Raw genomic sequence first — 27,947 nt, 5'->3', positions numbered from 1 at the left:
ACCCAGGGTTCATTGAAGAGAGGGAGGCATTTCCATTCTCTTTCTCAACCCAAGGAAAGCACCAGAAGATGCCAGTGCATGGTTCTATGAGTCTTTAGAAGGGAAAACCCAGTCTCCATGGATCTCTCTTACAGATAATATGGAGTAGGTTATGGCATCCCAGAGAACCGGGAGACACTAGCAAAGGACAGAGTGATGGAGGGTGAATACTTCCTCGTACTTTTTTCAGGGTAGGAGATATCTGATATCATCACCTCATCTGCTTTGGAGGAGGCATATACTTCTGCAAAGGTAAGGAACTTTTCAAGTCACAGTTTGTTTATGAAGAAAATAAATACAACTTAAAGCATACTACTCCTTTCACATGAATCTAAACAAATTCTGGGGAAAGTGCTAGACCCAATGTCACATTCCCTTTGGCACATTCCATTTTGCAGGCATTGTGTCTGGTGTCCTGTGTCCCTCCTTTGAGGGCCTGAATTCCCTCTCATCACACCCCAGCTGTTAGGTGAGGTCATGCCAGCTGTGGTTCCTTGCATCACTGTCAGGCTGCCTAACATACAGCTTCTCAACCATACGAAAAGGACACCTGTGAGTCAGGAAGATGTCCTTGGATTGTCGTTACTTCTTGGATTTACTCACTCTCTTTTGTCAGTGTATGGAATGGATGTCGAAATGACCAGCTAAAGTCCCCGGTATGTATGTATGATGACAAATTCTCTTTAATGAGAACTTACTTTGTGTCAGACATCACAATAAACACATTACTCATGTAGTATTATCTTATTCAAGCCTTATAACAGCCCGTTTTTTCCAAGTGGGGGAAGGGGAGCTCTAAGTTCTTACCCAACATCAGTACTTATCAAATGGAAGAAAGAGAAATTAAATCCAGGTGTGCATAACCTTAAAGCTTTTGTTTTAAAATACATTATCCGAATCACTGATTACACTTGTCCGTGTCAATTTCTCTCTTCTCTAAAATCATTCAAACACCTAGAATATACATCAAATCATCAATTTATCCACAGACAATACTTCTTACTCACTGAATGATTCTAGTGTGTTGGAGCCCATCTGACTCACAGAGATGGTGTCTTTGTATCTTTAATGTTCCCTGAGTGACCAGTCCAAGGCTGGCCACAGAGGTTGGGCTTAAGTGTTGCCTGAATGAATGACACTGGAGATGATTTGCAGAATGAGTGTGTGCGTTTGTGCGGAAACGTGCATGCACGATTCACACCATAGAATCAGAGTTAGAAGGAATTTTAGAAACTGTTTTGTCAAGCCTTAAGTCCTTTCATATCCGTTCATTCATAGTATGATAGGGGATATAGCAAAAGCATGGACAAACAGAAGACTGCATTCATCAGAACTGAGGTGAGTGGGACAGGGCAGAAGTCTCACGGTATCATAGATTACACTAGAATGAAAAAAAGTTGAGAATCAAGGCATAATCCTTCAAGGCTTAAATTACTGTCTGAGTCCACATGTTCTCTGGGGGAGTCAGAACGGCCCACAGGTGTCCTGGATGCAGACACATCAGTTTCCATGCACAGCGGCCCTAACAAGTACTGCTTCTGCATGGGCTACCGTCATTTATGGCTTGTATCTGGTGGGCTCTGCTCTATGGGCTGCTCTAGTTCGCTAGTTCTCAAACTTTACAAGGCAATAGACTCACAGATTGCTGGCCCCACCCCTAGAGCATCTGATTCAGGAGATCGGAGTAGAGTCTAAGAATCTGCATTTCTAACAAGTCCCCAGGAAATGCTGACACTGCTGGTCCTGGGACATACTTTGAGAACCACTGTCTCACTTGATGTTTGTTGCTGCTATTGTTTGTTTTCCTATGCAAATTCACACAACTGCAACAGTGGAGACGTTGGTGAAAACCTACCTAGTTGTAAACCCTCAGCTTTTCTGTGGTCCTCAAATGCACACCTGACCTCCCTCTTGAATTCCAAAGAGATGTATTCAACTGCCCACCAGACATCCACATCCATGTGGCCTGCAAAAGCCTTCACACTCAACATGTTCCACCTGAATTCATTATTTAGATCTTTTCTTCTTTTCTGAACTTTCTATCTCTGCTTGTGACATCAACATTCACTCAATTTAGAAACCTCAAAGTCATCTTCAACTTCAGCTTTTCTTCTTATATTTAATGTCATTTAATTCTAGAATTTAAGCTCCCCAATGGCAGATATTTGGTCTGTTTTGTTTACCATTATATCTTCAGCACTTCTAAGTGACGCCTGGATTCACTGGGTATTGAAGGAATGAATTCCCTGAAACTTCTCTCTAATCTGTGCAGTGGGTCAAGCCTTATCCCTCACCTGTACCATAACAATAACCTCCTGCCCAGCCTCCCTGCCTGCAGTGTTATGTCAGCTCCAATCCTCTGTGCTTCTATGTTCAAAGCACAAACTGAGTAACATCACAAATGTGATGTTACAAACTTCTGATCAGACTTTGCATAACTCTCAGCATAAGGTGCTATACAAAACAAGTAAGATACTGTACAAAGCTCTTCACACTTTGGCATCAATCTTGCTGTTCACCAACACCAGGATCTCAGTCCCCCAGATGAACCCTACATGCCAGTCTTCCTCCCATGCCAGACACAACCTTATTTCTGTAACTCTGTACATACGAAGCTATACCTTTCTAACAATGTACTCATCTGCCTTTCATCACCTGAAAATGACGTACTCTGTCAAGACCGGGTGACAATGTCACATCCACTATGAGCATTTTTAAAAACAGTTCCTTGATCCCTTTGCCCCAGTACACACATATATACTCCAAGGGGAATTACTGATCCAATCTCGATAACAATAGCCTTTGTATCTGCACTATAACATATACCCAGACTATATTTTACGGTGATTATTTTGTTACAGCAGTATCTTATCCACAGAAGAATCTGAGTGCTTATAACACAGAGGCTGTTTCCCTTCCTCTTGTAATCACTAGTATCTAACCCAAAGTCTGACAGAGAGAGAGGTCCTCAAAATGTTTGCTCAACTGGCCTCAATTTAATTTAGTTAGCATCAATCAGAGAGTAAGGAATAAACAAACGGTCCTGGACTTAGTGAGACTAATTCTCTGAGGTCTTCACCATCAAGGCCAAGCTGAAGACTAAAGTAATTACTTGGGTAGATAATTCATGAAAGAAGGAAAACCATTTGCATTTGAATGCGCTATGGAGGATTTTCTGCTTGTTGATGTTTCTGGAATTTTTCAGATAATGGCTTCAATTCTTTGATTCTTTCTTTAGTATAGAGAGTAGGCCAGAAAGTTAATCTAGCAATCACTCTCCCATCTTAAACTAGGCAACTTGCAACCAGTTATGCTGAACAGAAAGTGTCCATAAAACCAGTAATATATATACATATTATAGAATGCCATAATGTAGGGGTTGAAGGGTGCGCAAGGTTCAAATTCAGCCCTCCAAAGAGTTCCGAAAGAACGCCAGTTGGTGTTAAGTTGCTTTCCTGCTATTTTAATACCCTCAGATCTGGCTACCATTTATTCATGCCCTTAGAAATTCTCAAGGTAGCGGAAGGATGGGGGAAGGGGGAGACAATTCAGTAAGTGATATCTGTAGCCCAGTGTGCAGGAGTCCTGTGTCCCAGGAACAGAATCCAATCCAGGACGCATAGGGCGCCTGGGAACCACAGGGGACGCCCAGTTTAGGTGGCAGGTGTCTGTGCGTCTGTCTCCTTCTGAGTGCACGTGTGCGGGCAGAGGGCTAAGGGGTAAGGTCATCTCTGCCTCGAAAATGCAACAATATGCCCGCCCCTCTTAAAACAAATACACACACACACTCTCACAGACGCAAATCCCCAGCACCTGCTTCGGAAGGCCCTCCCTCCAAGGCTGGCCGGGAGGGGGCGGGGTGGGGAGGGCAAAGGCGGCCTCAGCAGAAGAGCGCGGCGGATTTACCGTGGCATTACTTTTAATTAACTCTGCCGCGGGTGCGGGGAGCGCAGGGTGGGCCCTAATCCCGGGCCCGCCTGACGTCACCTGGGAACGCGGCGGCGCTGGGCGGCGGGGACCGGCGACGACCTCGCCGCGACCCGGGCGCGCCTCCGCCCGCGCGGGGCTTTGCTCGGCGGGAATTAAGGAAAGGAGAAATGTTAGTACACTTTTAATTGGAAACCGAGTTCTGCTTTCAGAGCGGCTTGTTTACTCAGGACTGGGCATTAGAACTCAGGGGAGGCTCTAATTGAAGTGACGGCTTTGGAGATTATGGGGAACATATGGCCCTACCGCCGGGCTCTTTATCTGCATTTTCTCATAAAACTGCCGTCGGTGTGTGTTTCTGCGCTCGCCCTTGTACGTTTCTCAAGGGTCTGGGAGGAGCGGGTGAATACGGTGCCCGCATGGGCTGGGACGCCCGGCACCTTGAGCTCCCTCCTGGCCCGATGGTACTGGGAGCCCTGCCTGGGCTCGTTGGCTCAGCCTGAGCACTCGGAGGGGAAAAAAAGAGAGAGAGAGAGACCGTGAAAGAAAAGAAATGGGGCTGGTGAGCGTCTAGCAGGGGGCGTCACTCAAACTGTTGTGAGCTGACTGCAGGAGGGAGTTGCCAAGGTGACGGAAGATTCCCACCGTCGCCGCCTTCCTCCGAGGGCCAAGAGAGGGAGCCTCCTCGTGCCTGGTCGCGGCCAAGCCATACACAGAAGGGAAGTGAGAAATCGGGTGTCTTGGGAACAGAACTACACTTCTCCCTATCTGGCTTGCATCAACCAACCAGTCAATCAGTCGATCATCTATTTATACACCCGTGCAGCCTCCAGCACCAATCGCCATCCCGCTGGTTACCACCCTCCCCACTAGATTCTTACTACATCTAGAGGTGCCAGGTAAAATACAGGACACAGTTGAATTTGAATATCTGAGAAACAGTGATTTTTTATGATAGAAGACATAGTTATACCAAAAATATTCAATATTTATGGGAAATTCAAATTTAACTAGATTTTTTTGTTTGTTTTTTACTAAATCTCACCACCCTTCTCACTCTACTGAAAAAGCTGTCTTCTGTCTTAATTCTAGACTCTCTGGTTCACAGCCGATTGACGAGCCCCCACCCTGTCCCCCTGAACTTCACCTTCAGCTGGACCTGTGACTGTCAACCTTGAGTCTGTACATCAGACTCGACCAGGGAGCTTTCACCCAGACTTACTAAATCCTCAAGGCCCACTCCACAGGAATCCAAAGTATTTTTTTTAATACATAAGTAGAATAAGTCATATAGAGCGACTACTTTGAAGAGTAACTCTCATTTGAACAATCTGGTGTATCTATTTACTTGGCTATGGCTATGGTCTGTCTCCCCTCCCCGGCGCCGCCCCACCGCCTGTTAGAATATTCCGTAAGAGCAGAGCTCTCAGGGCACCACCTAAAACAGGCTGCTACACTGTGTGCTCCACAATATTTGCTCATTAGTCAAACCTCACACACGTCTATATGTTCCCCCATGCCCCAAACACCGTCCTTGCCCAAGGCAGGCACTCAGTACATTTCTGTGGATGAAATGGATGCTGAGTTGGTTCAGTCACTGCTTTCCCATCCTTATGGATTCCTAAGAAGGAACACCTGGACACTCACCGTCAACACCAGCTGGGTCCACTGATCCTCCCCAGTGGACACATGCACATGTTACTCAAAACCCTGCTCACACCCCCAAGAAGAAAAAAGCATGGCTCTGGATCCTGGTGTGCAAAGCTGGATTTAAACAACTTAGAGTCCAAATGGTTCTTAAATCCTCAGCCTTCCATATACTTGCACAGCATCAAATATAAACGTACTCAGAGGAAGCCATAACCTGGTTTGCCACCAATCCTTAGTAAAGTGGATTTTGGGTTTTTCCTAGGTCACCACTACCAGGGCACATGGAAATACTGGAGGTGATTCTTCCTTTTGCTTAATAAAGCTTCTTCAGACTCAGCATGAAAATTCTTGGTTGGCAATCTAAAAGTTGATGGGCTTAGCCAGAATGCCAGTGCAAGAAAACCAGTGTCTTTTCTGTACTTCCTCCCCATCTTTCCTATTGATACATGATAGTAAAGGAAAGTGAATATCTGATTATTTAGCTCAGGTCATGAAAGGTCAAAGTCATGGGTTGGCTCTGCATGGCCAGAGATTTCACCCCTAGCATACATCATTCACACCTTAAAGCCCTGCCCTTGTACCCCAAAAGGAGCCAATAAAAAGGTGGATAGAAGCACAAATTTCATCACTGCTACTAGAAAAACAAACCAAAGTGCATTTCTTCTGAAAAGGGGGTTATAACGGATGGTAGGATATTCCAGGTCAGCCTGTAGAAGCCTGTTAGAAAAAGTTTTGATGTGTACTGACTTATTCCACCATTGTACTTTTATCCATTTAATTCACAAGGACTCTGGTTTGCATGGCTGATAATTCTCACCTGCACAAAAAGAGCAACTGGTTTTTCCTGCTGTCATCAAATAAGTCATAGGGAACAGAATAGAAATTTACTGAGTAGTTGTAAAACCAAACAAACAAAAAAACAGTATCTTAAGCAAACTTTTAAAGTACTTTCACATTCACACACCATGTTTGCTTTGGATCCTTGCAAGCCTCCTACTTCCTTATAAAAGGTGTGCATGGGCTATACAGTGATAGGGGTTAATTATTAAAGAATTAGAGGTTAGAACAGAAGGCAAACTTGTGATAGATTTGAAAGAGTGGAGACTCAGTTAAAATCTCCTTGTTTTTATCACTTTATCTCCTTGCTTTATTGCTTGTTTTTATCGTGTGTGAAAAGATGCTTCAGTTGGGGTCTCTCAGGTAGTGAGTCCAACCGAACACCTGGAGCCCTGCCGTAACCAGCAGGAAGAACTGTCCGTGAAACATGAGAACAAAATTTTAATATACGTGTACATATTTTTATTAACCAGGCAACACAGCCTAATGCTTAATGAATCTGGGTCTGGAGCTAGTTTGCCTGTGTTTGAATGCTGGCTCTTTTCATTACTAGCTATAGAATTTAAGAAAATTAATAATTTGTCCATGCTTATCTTCCTAATCTATAGAATGGAAATAATCATAACATTCCTCATCAGCTTGATATAACAGTTAGGTCAGTTCATTCATGTAAAATGCGTACGGCAATGCCGTGTGCAGAGTGAGGGTCCATAATTGATAACATCATCACCATGCAAAGATCACAATGATCAACTGTCCACTGACCAACTGTTTTTCTTACAGGGGCTGTGCAAAAGAAATTAATGCACACAGAACACTGTTACAGATGAAATATGATCTGCAGCCATTGTGCTCATTTTAAATTACGGTTTTTAACAAAAATTACTGAGAGCACATATCTGAAATTAAATTACAGTTCAGTGGAAAAGAGATAATGCATCATCATCTCAATTTATGTATTGCCTGTAACTTTTCAAGCACCGAAGATAAACTCTGCCCAACTCACAGTTACAGCAAAGGCTGAGTATCAAGTGTCCTGGCTTGGTAATTGGTAGAATTAAGTTCTTATTTTGGCTTACCTCTGACTCAAGTATCCTGTGTCCTTATTTCTCCATCTATAACATGAAGACAAAACAAATACACCAGAAGACAAAGGTTCAGAAGAGAAAAGAAGCATGGAGCCTCAGACTGAGGGCAACAGATAATACTGGTATCATGGCTGTGATACTAACAAGAGACAAAGCTTGATTTTGGAGAAAAAAAAAATACCTGAGAGACTCAGGGAATAATATCTGCCTCTTGCATGCTATCCACAGATGCCAGATTAATAAATCAAAAATGTCCATGAAGACCTTTGTGCTAGTCATGATATAAATATGTGTGCTCTTCATGTCTCCTTAATAATACCAACAAAACTGAAAACAGATAACAGGTATCACATGTTTACTCTGTGCAAGGCGCTGAGCCAAGTCTTTGGGGCCAGACGATATTTTCTGTCTTTGGTTTTAGTCTTAGCACCTGACACAGTGTGGGTGTATGCAGAAGATTAAAACCTTTACTGGCCTGAGATTCAAAGGATTTATAGTTCTAAAACTTGGGAATAGGTTTGAAAGTAATTGCCCTGTGAAGCAGTATTTTTCAAATTTCAGGCCACCATCCATAAATAGATTATGAAATTAATAGAGTAGCCTAAGACTAGAGCTAAAAAACAAATGTAATGGGTAATATCAGCATGTGGGTTAAGCAGTGAGTCAATCGAGGTGTTAAATCTTTATTTTACATACACACATGAATGTATATGATAGGGCACAACTTTTAAAAAGTATTTTTACTGAACCACAGTTAAATTTTTCAAGAAAATGCTCTTGTAGAGGAATCTTGAACACACTGCTTTACAAGAAAATATAAAACAGAATTTAAATGTATTTCTTAACAAGAATAATGTTTACCTGAATATTTTAACATCTACTCAAGATGTTTTGGTTTTGCTTTCATTTTTGGTGGCTCACCCCCTTGTTTCTTAACGAAAAGGGTGACAAGGCTGATCTCTAGGCTATGTCCCTTTTCCTAGCTCTCAGCCCTTGTATATTAACAAGGTTGGCCTCATTGTCCCCCCAGTATGGGCACTGGCTTTGAGATGTTTTTCTGAATTCTGCCCTTTTTTCTCTGCAACTAAAACACAGCATTTAGCACAGAGCCGGACAAAGCACAGGGGTTCATAAGAAATATCTGTTGGATTAAGGTTGGTTAGGTGGCTGCCTGAAGGACAGAAATAAATCATGGCATGTAACAGAGCAATGCTAGGAGGCCCCTGAAGGAATACAATGAATTCTCTAACGGGTAACTGTCCGGCTTGGGTCCTTCCCAGATTCAGAGATGAGTGCTACAGGAGAGAATGGGGGCTAAGCTCAGTACGCCCTTCCCATTCTTGCTTGAAATGCCTACTGAGTCCCAGAAGTGACTGCAAGACCATTTCCTCCTGCTCTTCTGAACTGACTTTCCAGGGTGCAACGCTGGATCTAACATGCAGAGACTGGAGAGCACCTCTGAGACACGCTGGCCCAAGGAGTGAATTGATCCCTCTCCAGTCCATCACCCCAGCCACCCCAAGTGACAGGCCCGCCCTGAGGTGCCCTCAGGTCAGCTATCCAGAAGCATCTAAAATAGAGGTGCAAAGACAGAAGATGAGACGTTTGTGAAACGATAGATCTTTGGGGAAGTAAGCTTATGAGCTGTGAGCTATCCAGAAGTACGCTAGCCTCTGCACCAGCAGACAATACTGCTACTATTTACTGGTTATAAGCAAGCCACTCTGACTTCTTGCCTGGAGAATCCTATGGCGGGCTCCATGGGGTCAAACACGACTGAAGCGACTTAGCACACATGCACCAAATTTCAAACCGTTGATACCCATTACCTCTCTAATTTCTCACAGCAACTCACAGAAGTATTAAAATCCACTTTTACTGATTAAGAAATAGAGTCCTATAGGGGAGAAGTACAAGCAAACCTCATTTTATTGTGTATCACTTAGCTGCACTTTGCAGATAATTGCTTTTTTAACAAATGGAAGGGTTGTGCAGCCCTACATTGAGCAAGTCTATTTATGCTGTATTTGTCACAGCAGTTGCCTGCTTCATGTCTCTGTCACAGTTTGGTGATTCTCACAGTGTCTCAAAATTTTCCATTATTATTATATTTGCTATGGTGATTTGTGATCAGTGAATTGTGTTTTTAGATATAATGCCACCATACACTTAACAGACTACAATACAGTGTGAACATAACTTTTACATGCACTGAGAAACCTAAGAATTCTTGTGACTCACTTTATTGAGATAGCCTCTTTATTAAGGTGGTCTGGAACCGAACCTGCTATAATTTTGTAAATCTCCAAGCTGTGATTTTTACCAAGCCTATAATTTTTCCCAAGGTCACAATGCTTGTGAGTATAGGCACAACTTAAATTCAGACCTAACTTTAGGTCCCAAGCACTTTGTACTACAATGTGGAGAATGAGTCTAACTCAAACACCCTGCTGACTTTTCCTTGCATTTTAAAATTCATGACTATGAACTGACAAGATAATCCCATAGGACAGTGGAGCATTTTCCAGAATTCATGAGGTAACCACTGACTCTCTATTCTAATTTACTGAAGAACAAGAAGACTTCCAAGATAGGCTGGAGTATTTCTGTAATGAGTTAAAAAAAAAATCAATTCCAACGTTGTAGAAGGAAATGAAAACCAGCATCTAAATATTAGTAGTAATGAACCTGACTCAGAAGAGGAGAGATGTATTCCACAATGAGTTCAGTAAGAGTCATCGGAATCATTCCAGGCAGCAATATCCCACATCCTAAGAAAAATTAAGAAGGAAGAAGGATTCGCAAACTCTGGTATGTGTGAGGAATATCCACTCCTGCTCCAGTAAGAAGAAAGTCATACTGGAGGTTAGTGTTTGTCTGACAGGGATCGCAGAGGCTAACGTGCACAGGACAAACGCAACTTATTCACACGATAGATACACATTTACTGGGTACCTGCCGCATGCCAGGCACTGCATTAGGACCAGGTGGGTGCAGACAGTAAGGAGAGAGGCACCATACGCCTTTCAGTGCAGTCCAGACCAGCAGATCGACAGAGGCTGTTGATGGAATCGCTGTCATCATCCACAACATAATGCTTGCTTTGAAGAAAGGTTTCTCATGATGGGACTTCATGACCCAGGCTTCTTCTGGGAAAATCTCTCTATAGAAGCAGAGCATCAACAAGAATCCTGCCTTAGGCTGCTGACAGTTTTAAGAAGGACAGGCCAGCTATTCTTGGAGTTTGGTCTGACCAAGGAAGAGCTGGTAAACCAAGAGGGTGTAATGGTTTGAATCCTGGAAGGAAATCCTAGACAAGGAAGAAATCCTGAGCACAATCTAAATTGCATTCTCTTCTTCAGTTCAGAAAATTTTAAAATGGTAAGCAAACAAACCCCACAACAACTAAGCAAAGGAACAGATTGGTCCCATGGTAAGAGATGCTAAAAGGAAATAAAACATAACAGATACAGCTGGAGGGAGGGGCAAAAAATGAAATTCTGACTAGGCATTTCTGGTGATCTCAAAAATGAAGGAAAAAGGCAATTTAACACAAATAAAACATAAAACTAAATGCAATGTGGTATCCTGGATTGGATCCTGGAATGAGTAAAGGCATTAGTAGGAAATATCTTGAAACTGAATAAGCTAGAGTTAATAGTTCCGAACCAATGTTAATTTCTTGGTTTACATGGTACATTTATCAACATGTACATTTAAATGTAAAATGTTGACATTAAGTGGAACTGGGCAAAGAATGTATGGGAATATCTGTCCCATTTTGTAATTGCTCTATAGATCTAAAATTTTATTTCAAAATTTTGAAAGTTTTAAAAAACCACTATACAAGACATTCTTAGATGAACTCTGATGTTGAAAGAAATGTGACAATAAGAGGATTAGATAATTAGGAAATGCAACAAGGACAAGCCAGGAGCCATGATTGCATATAGTGAGCCCCCAAGTCCCCACCTTCTTCCCTGGGTCAAAAAAGCTAATGACATCAATAGAATATGATGTCCCTGACAAGCAGTAATAATAACACAGTGCTAGTTCAGACTACATATGGAAGGTTTTATACCCTTCTGGGTGGTACATTCTAAAGAGAATACAGTATTTTTATAGAGAGAGCGAAGAGTCTTTTCTAAGGGTTAGTGAAAGAATAAGGAAAAAAAGAAAAGATTTAGGGAGCTGAAGGAACTCTGTCTCTAACACATGTCAGGGAGACTACTGTATTCTTTGAGTTCCTGAAAGAGGAACTAATGCCAAAGCTAGTGTTATACATGGAAATAGATACTTGGGTTCAATGGAACAATTTGACAATCCACACTCAGAATGTGAGGTCAAGAACTCCCTGAGGTTGGCCAGGCTCAGACAGAGGTTGAATGAGAGTTCCTGGTGGGTCTCTGAAGTGGATAGTCAGGGAGATTATAGTTCTAGTTCCAGTGATAGCTCTAGTTCCAGTGATAGCTCTAGTTCCAGCAATTTCGTTCCAGTAATGCAGCTTATAGCCTTTTTGGTGCCTATTGACTTTACGATCAACTAAAACCCCATGTGAAATTCCATGGAAAGAGGCCCTGTAGCATATAAATACTGTTGAATTTTGGAACGCAGAGGCTAGATCTCATTTTGCTGACTCTGTACTATTCTGGTAGCTTGTCAAAATCCTTTTGAACATGGCAAATATCAGCTGCCACACCAGTGTTCCCTGTCAGGTTTGTGTCATCTGCTAACTGAATAAACCTGCCTTCAGCGTCTTCAAGTTATTGATATAAATGTTAAAGAGGACAGTCATTCAGTCATTCACTCAATAAATATTTATCAAGCACCTACAATGTGTAAAGTGTTCAGGACAGAAATGAGAGGAGAAACCGTATTTGTATTGGGACAGATCCTAAAACGGTTTGCTTTCTCTAAAGTGCTAAGATGAGGTGTACTTCTTTCTTTGAAGATTTAATTTAACTCATTAGGTATTTATCGATCACCTTTTTCTTGGCATCAGCTAAGCCTTCTTAAAGGAACAAAAGAATTCAAGTTTGCAACCCTATTCTCAAGAAGTTGGTCCTCTCACTAGTAATTCTGGCTTTGTGGCTTTTATGCCACAAGATAGGCAACATTTATATTCTTGACAAAGTGAGTGGTAGACAAGATATTTGATTCTGATTAAAACCTTAATGTCATTTTATTTAAAGCCCCAGAAAACAATGAGAGATTATTAGAGCTGAAGCGGGCAACAGGGCATCATCTTCCCTACCCACCTAGCCAATATTACTTTCAACAACTACGGTCTGATTCTTGAGCAGTTACACTGTTGTTGTTGATCAGTCGCTAAATCCTACCCAACTCTTCTGCCACCCCATGGCAGGCAAGAATACTGGAGTAGGTTGCCATTTCCTTCTCCAGAGGATCTTCCTGAGCAGGGATTGAACCCATGGCCCCTGCTTTGCAGGCGATTCTTTATCGCTCAGCCAGCGGGGAAGCAGTTATACTGTGTTCAGTTCAGTCACTCAGTCGTGTCCAGCTCTTTGCGACCCCATGAACCACAGCATGCCAGGCCTCCCTATCCATCACCAACTGCCTGAGTCTGCCCAAACCCATGTCCATTGATTGAGTTGGTGATGCCATCCAATATCTACACTGTGATAGACCTAATAATTAGAATGACATCATAACATTCCCTCTGTCAAGTCAAAATTGCTTCCCTTTGTCTCTTCATCTATAGTATAAACCCTCCATGGTTTTTGTTAAAGAATTAAATGAATTCTAATTCTTCTCTTTGAAGCTAGGTAAAAAAAAAAAAACAGGTTTGGTCCAACCACTTGAAGTCAATAATTGTTTCTCCACTTAGTCTCTACTTTTCTAGCCTAAGGATCTACTATTCCTTAATTTGACATGGGTTGAGGACTATTACTTGTCATTTACAGCCTGATGCCGTGCCTGGCACAAAGCAAGCGCCTAAGATACACCTACTGAGCAAGTACATGAACTGGAAAGCTCCAGTCTGTCAATATCAGTCTCAAGAACAAATGCCTGAAACTAGGAAATATATTGCTAAAAATGTGGCCAGAGAAGTGGACTTGTTGACCTACGGCAGTTCGCCTGCTCTGAACATTATACTAATTGACGTATAATTGACTTACAATGTTGTGTCAATTTATGCTGCACAGCAAAATGATTCAATTATGCATACATATGTGGTGATTTAGTTGCTGAGTCGTGTCCAACTCTTGTGACCCCATGGACTGTAGCCCACCAGACTTCTCTGTCCATAGGATTTTCCAGGCAAGAATGCTGGAGTGGGTTGCCATTTCCTTCTCCAGGGGATCTTCCCGACCCAGGGACTGAACCAGGGTCTCCTGCACTGCAGGCAGAGTCTTTACTGACTGAGCCACTGCTGCTGCTGCTGCTAAGTCACTTCAGTCATGTCCGACTCTGTGCAACCCCATAGACGGCAGCCCACCAGGCTCCCCCATCCCTGGGATTCTCCAGGCAAGAACACTGGAGGAGCCCTGTATATACATATATCTCTGTGTGTGTGTGTGTGTGTGTGTGTCTTGTGTACAGTGAAAGTTGCTCAGTCATGTCTGACTCTTTGCAACCCCCTGGACATTCTATGGAATTCTCCAGGTCAGAATACTGGAGTGGGTAACCTTTCCCTTTTCTAGGGGATCTTCCCAACCCAGGGATCGAACCCAGGTCTCCAGCATTGCAGGCAGATTCTTTACCAGCTGAGCCACAAGGGAAGCCAAGAACACTGGAATGGATAGCCTATCCCTTCTCCAGCAGATATTCTTGACCCAGGAATTGAACCGGGGTCTCCTGCATTGCAGGCAGATTCTTTACCAACTGAGCTATCAGGGAAGCACACACACATACACACGCATATACACACATATATACAACATATATACACACACACACACACACACACATATATATATATATACATTCTTTTAAAAATTCTTTTTCTTTATGACTTATCACAGGATATTGACTATAGTTCCCTGTGCTATACAGTAGGATCTTGTTATTTATCCATTTTATATACAATAGCAACATTTGTTAACCCCAAACTTCCAGTCCATCCCTTCTCCTTCCAACCTTCCCCTAGGCAACCACAAGTCTTGAACCCTGCACTTTTAATGGTGCTTAGATCCAGCTTCTTTTTGTCTTTCTGTGTGGGGAGGAGGCGGTACACTAATGACACACTGTTTGTGCCCGATTAAAATCTATAATTGGAAAACAGTCATCAAGAGTCACACAATTGTGTACCAAGAAAGGCTAGACCACAGCATTTATTTCCGTGTGAGAAAGAATGGTATGTCCTTCTGGGTCTGCATGTCTTCCTAAGGTCATGCTGGTATTCTAATCCCCGTAGCACTTAAGCCCCTTGTGAATGTGAAGATTTTGCAATATGGTGCAGAGGAGACCCAGCGGTTGGGTACAGCATGGCACCTGAGGAAAAGACAGGATTAGCTGATCTGCTAAGCAGCTGTTTAGAATGGGCTCAGCTACCCCAGAGTGAGATGTTCAATAGGGAGAAACTTCCCCCAAATTAAAACATACAAGAAAAGTTAAGTCCAATGAACCCAACAGAAGCTGGGATTGTCCTGGTATCAGCTTACCTGAGGCTGCAGAGTCAGGCAAGAAGAACCAACCCTCAGGAGGGAAAGGAAACGAAACACAACTGTGATGACGATGCCAGCACCAGCAGGCACTGGCACTTACTAAACTCCAGATTGTTAACATACATTTACGCTTTATTCCCCAAGCTAAGACACCATGATCACCATTAACACCATGATCACCACAACACCATGATCACCATTCTACAGCTATAAAGATGAGGGCTTAGAGAGGTTCCAAAACTTGCCCAAAGTCTCGCAGATCTAAGTGGTATACCCAAGGTGAGGTCCCCAGCTGACTGCCTCTCAATCTCTTGAACTCAAGCATCACCCCACAGGGCTTCTGTCCCATGTGTTTATTTATTCTTTAAAACAGATTTTATCAAGCATCCTCAGCATTCCAGGCCTGTGCTAAACCCTGCACACACAGTGGCTAAAAAAAAAAAAAAAGATAAACACGGTCCCTCATGGCGTTTAGCACACTGGCAAGAACAACAATCAAACAAGCAACCCCAATCAAGTGGGATCCATGTCACGGCAGGAGAGTTTAAGGGTGAACCCCCCAGGCACAAGGGAATAAGACTCTTCCCCCGTGAAGTCAGTCTTAGAAAGAAGCTTAAGGGATACGCTGGCAAGACTAAAGAGTGAGTCAGAGAGTCAGAGAAGAATTAACTCTTGAGGTGCGGAAGTCAGTGGGAGACACAGATATGCGCTGGATGTGGAGGGAGGGGTCAGAGGCTCCCATGAGGCTGCGGAGATGAGCACAGTGAGGTTCCCGAGGCCATGGTGAGTGGTATGGAACTTGACTAGGACTGGCAATGGCAAAAACTGCTAAGTTCACAGGGACATGCCCTCATGCGATCAGAAGATTCTTCCACAAAAAGGGAGGCCAGGTTAACACAGATGTTGCCCCGTGGGACTGACACCCTGGGAAGGCATTCCATGCTTCACTTGGGCAGTTGAAATTTCTCGGGCCTTGTGAAACCCAATCCAAAAAGTTTCTGAACCTCTCCAGGGAGGGAGTGTGAGTCTTAGGTGAGTGAAGCCAATACATTCTAGGTCCTTTCTTTACGTAACCCACCAAACCTTAGTTAAAAAGTCCAGCTTTCCCACGTGACAGGTGAGGAAACAGAGGCTAGAGCAGTTCAGCCTGATTGTGGCAGACGGAATGACTGGTTCCCATTGATCATTCTCCTTAATAGTTTTATGCACCTCTACCCTGTCAGGGCCTTGAGGTGCTTGCAGGGTATTTCCCCTCCCCAGAGTTTAGGTTTCATCTAGTTTGATTTGAGCAGCACAGTGCTAGCAGCCGTCATATGAGTAGAGGTTTTAAATGTGACTGAACGGTGAAGCATGCCTTCCTGCATTTCTGCCACTGCCAGGAGACCATGCCTCATAGCTGCTGCTTCTCAAGCCTGAACCCCATCACACAGGGCAGACTTGCACCTGGTCTGTAGCCTAGAGCCAAGGTCAGCAGAGGTCAACAGACCCCAGGAGACTTGAAGACTTTCAGTGCGAAGCAGAGTCACTTCCGTTTACCCAGAGACTTGCAAATGTGTGAATAAATGTTTCTGGTTATATGCCAAGGACTTTAGGGGTAATCTGTTACACAGCATCATCACAGCAATACCTGACTGATAAGAACTTACTCTGAACTTATAAAGAAACTTGCTGGAATGCACAGCACTGCCCTGTCATGGAACCAGGGTGCCTTGGTGGTGGCCTTCTAAGGGAGAAAGCAATCTAGACTGCCGCTACAACCCACTCTCCTAGCCCCTGGCTTCCCGCCCACCACGCATCACTCACCTGAGTCTGACGCTGCTGGGCTCACCAGGCTGAGCAGCTCCCGCTCCTTCTCATAGTCCCCTTTGCAGAGCAGCTGCCCCTCCTTCAGGACAAACTCATCACCCTTCTGGAGCTGCCGCTCACAGACACAGCAGCAGAAGCAGCTCAGGTGGTACACGCTCTTCTGGGCCCGCATAACAAACTCGTTGGGTGCGATGGCCTCAAAGCAGCCCCCGCATTTGACCGCAAACAGCCTAGCAGCAGGGAAAAAGCAAAGCAAGGTCTGTGAGAAAGACGGCTGAGGCCCAAGCCTTCCCTCAAGTCAATCGCAGAACGAACGTCAAGAACTGGGATAAGGAGACTTGGAACGGAATAGGCTTTAAATCTAGCTGATGTTATTCCCAGAGGAGGCTGAACCAAAGAATTCAGTTGAGTTACTCTCTCAAAGGCTTAAGAAAAGGCTGAGCAGCCTTGGAGGAAATGTGAGTTGAAGCCCAGAGTGTATTTGGCGTGGTCTGTGGCAAAGTGTTCCCAAAGGATGCTCTACAGACTGCTGCCAGGCAGGCTGCCCAGGGTCCCCAAGGGCCGACTATTCAAACAAAATAACAATAACAAAAAGGTCCAGGCCCACTCCAGTCGCATGCAAATGGATGGGACCCAGAATGTGAGTTTTTAACAAGCTCCCCAGGGCATTCTGACGTGTCATCTAGTTTTTGAGAGAGACACTGCATCCCAGCTCCCGAGCCTGATATTCAGTGGATTCAGCGCAGCTTTCAGGACTTTTACCTCATTTCACTTATTTTCAACCAGCCATGAAGAGGGTGCCCATCTATGCCAGGAGGAGGCAGTAGATACTAGTGATATAAAGGTTAATGAGGTAATTCCCTTCCAGAAATGAGCTCAGGCTAATAAGAGAGACAGACATGTCCAAATAACCAGAGGGTTCCAGAACACAAAAGAGGAGACGACCGACTGTCAGGGAGTCAGCAGGAGAATCTGCATTTTTTAGCACATTCAGTAAATCTTGGTCCAGAGCATTATTCTATAGACAGGCCCTCCAGCACGACAGCCTAAGTGTGGCCAGTCCTTTCACACACTCACTCACTCATTTAGGCTTCTTTCCATTCATTCTTTCATTGATTCAGAAGCACCCACCACACACTACACCAGACACTCTGTGTCTTAACAGCGGGTTGGGGGAAGGAAAGCCCGCCCCGCAGCATTCAGGTCCTAAGAGTCTCCTGGAGTGTGTGTTGCAGGCCCCAAGAATACGAAACAGAGTCCTCATCCTCGGTCTGCATCTTCTGTTACAGAGCTCCCGTAACAGTGAGAGAAACCGCAAACAAAGACACCAACAGATCATGTCTACCCGGAGGCATTTACCTTCAAGGGAACAGAATATAAGAATGATATGAAGCAGTGCTTCATGAACACAAAATGGGTGGCACAAAGCCCTAGCCTCTTTATAACAGTTAATCACGTCTCAGCCCTGCAGCTATGCTAGTAGAGGACCACATCCGTACACGTGCACAGTGTGTTTATCTTGGCAACTTCCTGGACAAAGGGAAGAGTTTTGAGGGTAAAGTGGAGAAGTGGGTAAGGAGGAATTATCAAGAAAGGAACTGGCACAAGAGAGAGGAAGGCTGGAGTCTTCAGGTGAAGGAAACTGAGGCCTGGAAAAGGGGCTGAAGCCGCCTTTTGCGAGTCTGCTAGGGAACAGCCTCTCTGGAGAGTGGCCAGCCTGCAGGGGACTCTGCACAGCTCGGCATGAGAAGCACATATGCAGTCTCACTCCTAACCTGGACCTCGGGCCCCGACACCAGCCTGCCCCCTCCCCTTGACCACTGGACGCTCATTAGAAATGCCCATCCTAATATGCCTGCCTTCTGCCTCTCAACAAAGGAGGGTGAGGTTGGGGGGAACGGTTCAGGGGCTGCTGTGGCTCTTTCACCACTAAGCAGGTATGTGACAGCCCCCTATACAGAGCTCCAGGTCTCCGCTGCTCTGCCCACGCCCCTTCCCTTCCCCCATCTGCTCTGGGTGGTTCTGCTCTCCAAGTCGGAACTTCAGGGCACACCCGACCCTGGAACGATGGCCTTTACTCCCCATCCCAATGCTGGATGTCGTGTATCAGACAAAAAATCCACCTAGTTCATCCCCAGCCCAGAGTCCCCAGACACTGTTTGCCAACTTAAGCAAACAAATCAGGGCTTTAACAGGAGCTGGTCAAACGCTCTTTGTCCCCAGGCTCTCCTTCTCCTCCCCTTCCCCGGGAAGGAACTGTCAAACAGAATCAAGGCAAACGCTCCCGGGAGTCAACAAACTCTTGAGAATCCACAGTCACAGGTGGTGGCATCTGTGCTTGTCTAACTTCAACCCTGTTAATCTCCTCCTCTTTCTCCTCCCTGCTTAATTTCAACCCCCACTCCAAAAACTTCCCCCAAGTTGGAAAAGGGAGGGTTGGGGGGAGCTCAACAAAGAAATCCCACCATATTGACTCAGGAACGGCTGGAGGAAGTGGCGGGAGTTGCCTGGGCTCCGATCCTGTAATGATCATGATGGGCAGGGGTTGGGGGGGTATAGAGACCTAGAAGAGGGGGGCGGTCCTGTTTCTCTCCATTCTCTGCATCGGCTTCCCCACTCTGGGTGAAGACCAGGTTGACCTCACCTAACTGCTTTTCACTAACCCGAGGGCAACGCAAGGAGAAAAAGCACACACAGTCCACCACCTGTGTTCCAGATGTGTACACAGCTGCACGGGTACTACTGTGGGCCCAGCTGCTGACTGCACACTTCCCACAAGTTGTTGTCTCTAGGGCTCAGACAAGCAGAGAAAAGGATTTGTTCAAAAGTCCAGGTCGTAATTAAAACACAGCCTATCTCTTCCCAATGCCCTGGATGGCGGCCCTCACGGTGACTTCACCCTCTGAATGCTAATGAGACTTCACTCCGGGTTCAGAGCCTGGCAGGCTGGCTGTGCCCTGGAAAGCTAAGCCTGATTTCCAGAAATGTCCAACTCTGCTGGGCACATATAACAACTGCCAACTTTGCCCACCACTAGACATTCACCCACTCCACTCCTGAAGGCTCCGTAAATGATTCTTTACCTCTTTGTTACATCTAATTCCCTCATTTGTAAAAGGGAAATGACAGGTTCTAGCCAGTGGAGATGTGTCCAGGGCCCAAGCCCTCTGTTAAGAGTTTTCCCTCCTCTATTAAATGTCCTTTGTCCTCCATGGGGCAGACATGGGGGTGGAGCACTAAATAAGGCCACTGTGTCCTCAGGGAGCTCACATTCTCCATCAGGCTGTCAATAAATGACCACAGGAGGCTGTGTTTGGGGTATGTAGGACAGGCCCAGCCAGAAGAGCCCCAAACAGCCCTACCCAACTGGCTCGGGCTAGAGGCCACGCATCGTCCTTCTCTTCCTTCCCTCCCTCTGGCCCTTTCCTGCTCCCACCACAAGCAGGGAAGCCAAGGCTGACTGAAGTTCCATTCCAGGTCTTGCCTATCTCTCTCCCCGAACAGCCACAGCTCTAAGATGCACAACTGGTAGTTTTGGTGAGGGAGCTGGAGTCGAGTCTGCTGGCTCAGCCACTTCCAGGCAGTCCGTGAGGGTCAGGGCTCATCATGTAACCTCTGGCAGCCTCAGTTTGCTCCGACGATGATGCCTACACTCCTGGATTACTGGGGATGAAATGCCAGCAGGACCTGGAGGCCCATAAGGAAGGGCACGATTCCTAGTTCTTATAATGTGCCTTGCCTCTGTCTTTGACCTTTTTTTCCCCGCAAAGGCGGCTGTCTGTGCTCAAGTTTCCAAGCTGTGTCCTGAGAGATGGCTTCTTCCCTGACAGCAGGAGTCCTTTTGCTGACTCCTCCCGGCTCTGACATTAGCACGACCTCCTCTTCAAAGTGTGCAGCACTGACCCAAAAGAACGGGGGATGCATGGCTGGCACAGCAGACATGCAGAGCACATGCCTTAGACAAGGCATGTCCTCCCACCACAACGCACTGAGATAATGCGACGGAAATAAGGTATCTTGTATTAGGTGCCATGGAGGGCAGCAAAGAGGAAAATAGAAGGTGACCTGATTCAGGGAAAGGACCCAGGACTTGATGTAGGAAGACCTAGGCTCCAGGTTTCTTTTATCAACAGGCCTCAGAAAAGCCACTGTCTTTCCCTGGGCCTGTTTTCTTATCTTTAATGAAAAAGTACTGCCCTGTATCAACTGTTACATCAAGTTCTTAGAGGTCATGGACGGAGTCAGTCTCTATTCTGCTTGTCTCCTTTTAACCAGAGAAGCCAGCTAAGTCCTAAATCCAGGTCTCCAGATAGCGTTTCAGCATGACAGGGCCTTACTATGTTAATTCTCCAAACAAGATATTTTCCAGAAACATATCATTCATAGACATACGTACATACATATGTAGGTGTGTGTGCACATATATATTTTTTGTATATCTATGAATGTTATGGTTCATTCACAAATATACATATATCTGTGTATATGTATACACAAATATACACACACACACACACATAACAGGTAAGGCAAGAAGAGGACATGTGTGAATGAACACACAAACACACAAAACATACATATGCAAACACCAGCTAAAACCAACAACTCACTCACATATCTCTCTCTCTTCCTATCTGCATAGTATAAATACGTAGGTACTTCCAGAAAGGATTTGCGTTATATACATACATGTATATATATATATATAATACAAATTTTCAAATATATCTATTTCTAGAAAAGATCTCATTTTGAAGATAGCAAAATGCTCTGAAGGTACATTTGAAATCCATTAGGCTGGATAATTTCTTAACTCACTCCTGTTTTCATGATTCATGCGTTTATTATAGTGTTGGAGATCCTACTCTGTAGGTAAGGAGAATGTTTCCAAAGCAGATATGAAGGCTTGCCACCTGAGAATCTCCTAGAGAACACGCCTACGATGATGAAGACAGACGCCAGACCTCCCGGGAGCAACAGCACACCTTGCACAGCCGGAGTTATGGCAGAAAGATGACAGCGTTCCGGATCCCGTGTGGGCACCTGGACTTTGGTGCTGGTTATGCGAACGCAAGACAATCACTCCTCATTATACATACTGGGGTTCTCATCACTAGAACATCTTTCACCCCCAAATTATTTTATTGCAAAGAAAGAAGCTTATAGAAGATAGAAGAAGAGGAAACTGGTCTTCATTAAATCCTGCAGTATTTCTTATATTCATTTCCTCACTAAATTTGTGTAGTAATAGCAAATGCTGCTGCTAAGTCACTTCAGTCGTGTCCGACTCTGTGCGATCCCATAGACAGAAGCCCACCAGGCTCCCCCATCCCTGGGATTCTCCAGGCAAGAACACTGGAGTGGGTTGCCATTTCCCTCTCCAATGCATGAAAGTGAAAAGTGAAAGGGAAGTCGTCGCTCAGTCGTGTCCAACTCTTAGTGACCCCATGGACTACAGCCTATCAGGCTCCTCTATCCATGGGATTTTCCAGGCAAGAGCACTGGAGTGGGGTGCCATTGCCTTCTCCAGAGTAATAGCAAATAGAACTATTTTATAAACTCACAGAGAATCTCACCAGCTCAACTTTGCTCATGAAGCCTCTCTTCCATGAGAATGAGAGACTCTGGAATAGCTGATTCTTAAGTTCTTCCTCATATATCCTCTCTGGAGAAGGCAATGGCACCCCACTCCAGTACTCTTGCCTGGAAAATCCCATGGACGGAGGAGCCTGGTAGGCTGCAGTCCATGGGGTCGCTAAGAGTCGGACAGGACTTAGTGACTTCACTTTCACTTTTCACTTTCATGCATTGGAGAAGGAAATGGCAACCCACTCCAGTATTCTTGCCTAGAGAATCCCAGGGATGGGGGAGCCTGGCAGGCTGCCGTCTATGGGGTCGCACAGAGTCGGACACGACTGAAGTGACTTAGCAGCATCTATCCTCTCGAGCACTCCTTTCACAGGAGAGATAAACAAACAGATCAAGCAGCTACTATGGTGTTCTAAGCTCCTGACAGGTTTCCTGGACACACCCCTGGCTTCGCAGGAGGTTCTGAGACTCTGCTGCCCACATGCGAGTGAAAAGCAGGAGTTAGGAACCAAGCTGATCCCTTCAAGTTACTTGGTTATTGGGCCCCAAAGTATATGAAAGCATCTGTGAAAGAGGTCTATCCTCTACAGAGTTGTATTAAGAACAAACAGTATCCAGGAGATGTTCTTAGACCTAACACCCCCATGCCCAAGAGTCTACTCTGATTCCAAGATGACTGGGAAACAAGATGATTCTTGCAGGAACCCCAGTCACTGGGGCATGTGGTGGGTCACTGTTTCCAAGGTATAGGCAGAAATGCAGGTCAGTGGGGCTGGAGCCAGAAAGACCCAAGAAAATCCAACCAGAGAGGCCGAGTTACAGAAACAGTAAGACAGGGAGGCAATGTGGTATAATCAGTACTCCACCACTTAATAGCTATGCGAGCTCGATCAGACCATGGTGGCATTAGTGTGCTCATCTACAAAGTGGAAATAATCAAGGGACCTCTGTCAGAGGGGCACAACAAGAATTAATTGAATTGACACATCAGAACTGCTTAGCACAGTGCTTGGCACATGGTAAATCTTCAATAAAATGGTAACTATGATGAGGAGGAGGAGGATGGAGAAAAAGAGCTGAATATGAAATGTGATAGAGAAATTAGCAGGAAAAGATGATGAGTCATAATGTCAGAGACTGGGAGGATCAAGATGAGATAAAGGAGCATGGAAAGAGAAGGACTGGAGCAAATAATTCAGGAACAAGGCCATGGATAATGCAAGAATGTCAGCAGTCAGGATCTCAGTGGTGCTGATCGTGGACTTGGGGGTCAGTCTTGATAATATACTGGAAGGAAGGTCTGAGTTCCCAGCTGCTTTAATGGCCTCAGGCTAAGGTTTGCATGCCACCTATCCACCCAGGATCTGTCTGGACTCACCCAGCTAACAGTGCTGGGAGGGCTAGATGAAGTGTCCTCTTGTTCTGTGTATCAACGTAAAATATCAAATTCAGGCTTAGTTTTCTTTTCGGTATCAATCTTTTTCACCCATGAATGCCCATGGCTCCCTCCAACCTCTCCCACCTCCTGCCACATTATCCCCTAGAAATCAGACGCTAGATGCCGTGTTATCCCCACGTTTAGTCTCCAGGTTGATGATACAACTTCCCATATACAGGAATATTAAAGAACATGGCAGCCTCATGCAAACCCAAATTTATCCCAGGACAAAGGCTTTGAGACCCATGAGGGCTGAGGAGGATTATAAGGGGAGCCCCCGTTATGACATGTTAGAAGGTTCCAGAACCAAGTATATGTTCGGAAAGACTGAGATCTTCATTAACCTTGACCCAGAGTACTTCAGACCTCAAAGAGAGCCTCTCAAAGCATCCACACCATAGATAATGAAGTACAAGGATGGAAAACAAATAAGCACATGAAAAACCCTGATACCAACTTAAGGCCAACTGACTGTATTCTGTTCTCTCTAACCAAAATAAGAAATTAGAGCCATTTCTAGCCTTGGACAGCAGATCACTACAGATCATACTGCCTTTCCACAGTCACTGACAACACGAGTTTTAATCAAGTCTATGAACTCTTTGGTCTAGAAAGTAGGAGTGGGTCTTTGTACAGTTCTTTAGCAAGCAGGCAGTAATCTGCAGAGCACTGTTTCCACCCTCTCCACCAGGGGGCAGCATAGCAGCATGCATTAAGTGCCATGTTGACTTGGTAACTGAGGTCATCCAGGCACTGAGACAGGGATTGGCAATACGCCAAAACTGTCTGTCGGGGAAAATCTGCTGCTGGGAGTCTGGGAGACCATGTGGCTAAAAAGAAGGAGAGATGGTGAGAGAGATGAGTATTCAAAAGTATCGGGAACCAAAAGCATGGCTTGTGGCCTTAGAAGTGATGACACAAGCAACCTTGTCAGCTGGCTCAAGGTCTCTGTCCTTGAGGCTGAGCCAACACCACCACAATGAGCAATGGAGCCCGTGGTCCTGGGTCGGTGGGAAAGTCTGCAGGGACAATAGCAGTGGCAAGATCGTCTATAGGAGACCGTCTCAAGACTCTGCAGCGGGGAGAAAACGGGAAACAATAAGTGGCCGGCAGAGCCAATCAGAGTCTCTGTCTCCCTGGGGCTCCTGGGGAGCTGTAAGAAGGACCATACAAAGGGATGAGAACTGCCGAGCGTGATGTCTGCAGTCCCAGAGGCTCTGTGAGGCGCTGGCTTCACCGAGAAGCACAGGGTAACACACACAGCTCTTCACTGAGGGCACGTCGCTGGCAGTGGGCAGCTCTGACCTCAAAACGGTGGACTGAGTAGTTGGTTGGCCAAAAAGTTTGTTTGGGTTTTTCCATACTATCTTATGGGAAAATCCAAACAGCCTTTTTGGCCAACCCAATATTTTTTGTTGCTGTCATTGTCACAAGGAATCTGTGCCAGAATCAGCAAGGTTGGCAGGAAGAGCCTGGCCTCTGAAGTCTGATAGAACCTGGATTCAAGTCTGGATTCCATCTTTGAGAACTTGAGCAAGCTATAGACTGTTTTGAAGCCTCTGTTTCTTTATCCAAAAAATGAGATCATAACTGTCACAAGATGGTTTTGGAGCTTCAATAAGATAATGTATCTGAAGGATCTGGTACATACTAGCTGCTCTCAGTAAGTGGCAGCTATTAACTCTCTTTATTGAAATCAGTTTACCATAGCTGCCTGTGTGAGTGCGTGTATAAGATCATTTATTTCAAGACAGCCAAGTGAGCCAAAAATAGAACTTCATGAGCATCTCAAGTCTCTGTTCTTCATTATGTAATAAACTAAATTAGACTTTAATGAGCCTTTCGTATGTTACTGGAGAAGAGACCAACAGACAAATATGGAAGTCTAAATACTCAAGAAGAAACAGGGTACATTTCATTCAGGCAACTATGGCTATAGTCTATCCTAACCTAAGGTCAATATTGACATTAACCGACCAGGGTTGACCAACACCCATGTTCATTGCCCAACACCCAGCATATGTTCAGGAAGTCGGTAGCTCCATGTTTGACTGACCAGAGCCAACAGTTGCTATTTGGTTAATGCTGACATTATCTGACAAATAGTTAGAACAGATCCTTCCCCCTTATCACCTCACTGCTCGGGGGACTGCTTCTCACTGAGGCTACTGACCACCGTATGGATGCACACTGGGGTGCTGATATTCTTGCCTTGTGGCCCTAACTCACAGACCCCGTCCCCAGAGATCAGATCATTTTCCCCCTCATTTTATAAATGGAAAGAAACTCAGGCCAGAGAAGGCAAGGTGACTACCCCTCACCACAAAGAAATTTCAGATGATTGAGAGGACCAGCCAGAGCTTGAGGCTCAGTTAATGATCAAGATATACATGGGGAACTCTGCTCAATTTTATGTGGCAGACTGGACAGGAAGGGATCTGGTGGGAGAATAGATACATGTATGTGTATGGCTGAGACCCATCACTGTCCACCTGAAAGTATCACAACATTGTTAAGTGGCTATACTCCAACATGAAATAAAAAGTTTTTTAGAGAAATAAATAAAGGAGGTTATTGCATGGCCCAACTAGGGATGGAAGTGTGTCCCCCAGGCTCTTCAGTGGGGGCTTCCCTGGTGGTTCAGACGGTAAAGAATCTGCCTGCAATGCAGGAGAACCAGGTTCTATCCCTGGGTCTGCAAGAGCCCCTGGAGGAGGAAATGCCAACCCACTCTAGTATTTTTGCCTGGAGAATGCATGGTGGGCTACAGTCCATGGGGTCACAAAGAGTGGAACATAACTGAGCAACCAAGCACACACACACACACAGGCTCCTAAGTAGCACCCTAATAAGCTGAATAAGCAGACAGTGTGTGCCAGGGAGTCTCTTGCTTGGAAGCTCTCCTTCCCCTCCCCCTCTTCTTTGCTGAAACCTGGGAACCTGTGTACGAGTCAGGCCATAGAGCAAAAGACTGCGGTAAAAGCATGGATTCCAATCATCCAAGCCAAGGTGGCACGACTTACATTACAGACTTTCCATGTTGTCACGCAGACATGCAAAAATGGCAAGGAACATAAAACAGACACACAGAACATACATGTTCCCTTTTTAGGGAATTAAAGGCTTGGTTTCCTTTGAAAAATGTCAGTTTTCCTTTCCCTTCATCCTCATTAGCCTCCTGGGACGCTCATAAACATACCAGCAAAGAACAGAGCAGAGGGAATGAGATATTTTTAGCTGATATTCTGGGCACAGATTCGTATTGTTCCACAAGTTTTGGCTTGACTGGATGGCACGTGGCCAACACAATGTATACGCTTACAAAGAATGTATGTTTCCTGGGCTCTGTGTGTGTGTGTGTGTGTGTGTTAACAGTAAGGAGGACAAGGACATTATTGATGATGCTTTGATGGGAAAGATTCTGAGATCCCAGCAGGGGGCAACACTGAGCTCTTCATGAATCCTGTTTGCTTTCGCCATCATTGCTTTTCATTTGTTAGCACTGTGCTAACAGTGTGCTAACTGTGCTAACTATGACCCCAAAAAAAAGAAGAAGGAAAAGCTATATTGTCACAATCCAAAAGTGCCTCATGATCAACTGATATCAACTGCACTGTCGTAGGAACTAGACGTATCCTGAAGATCAGTGATGATGCTCCTGAATCATCTGGTACAATGGCCAGCACACCACAATGCTTAAAACATTTCCAGTCGCTACGACTCTCCTTCTCCTCATCATAATGCCGCTCCTCGAGAGTGAGCCACTCTGGGGAGAGACAAGGAAAGACGCACATCGCCTCACCTTTTGAATAGAAATCCCCCACTGTGGCATAAAAGCCAAAGGGAGCACCGTGCAGGACTTTGCCTTCCCATGTGAGAGGTGAAAAATATCTCCAGATAATCTGAATTTCCAGAATGCCTTTAATTCAAAGACCTCAAAGCATG

At 45.0% G+C, this 27,947-nt stretch overlaps 1 protein-coding gene across 1 annotated transcript in view; it reads right to left on the bottom strand.

Annotated features, from left to right (window-relative positions):
- LMX1A (LIM homeobox transcription factor 1 alpha) overlaps positions 1 to 27,947 on the bottom strand; it is a 171,598-nt gene that overhangs the window by 38,581 nt on the left and 105,070 nt on the right. The window contains exon 3 of the mRNA XM_068965935.1: positions 16,973 to 17,205. Within this exon, the coding sequence (XP_068822036.1) occupies positions 16,973 to 17,205 (233 nt within the window). The remainder of the gene's footprint in view (positions 1 to 16,972; positions 17,206 to 27,947) is intronic.

This window comes from Capricornis sumatraensis, chromosome 2, assembly GCF_032405125.1.
Source record: "Capricornis sumatraensis isolate serow.1 chromosome 2, serow.2, whole genome shotgun sequence".
Lineage (NCBI taxonomy): Eukaryota > Metazoa > Chordata > Mammalia > Artiodactyla > Bovidae > Capricornis > Capricornis sumatraensis.
The sequence above is the reverse complement of the archived record's forward strand: the minus strand, read 5'-3'. Positions and strand labels throughout refer to the sequence as shown.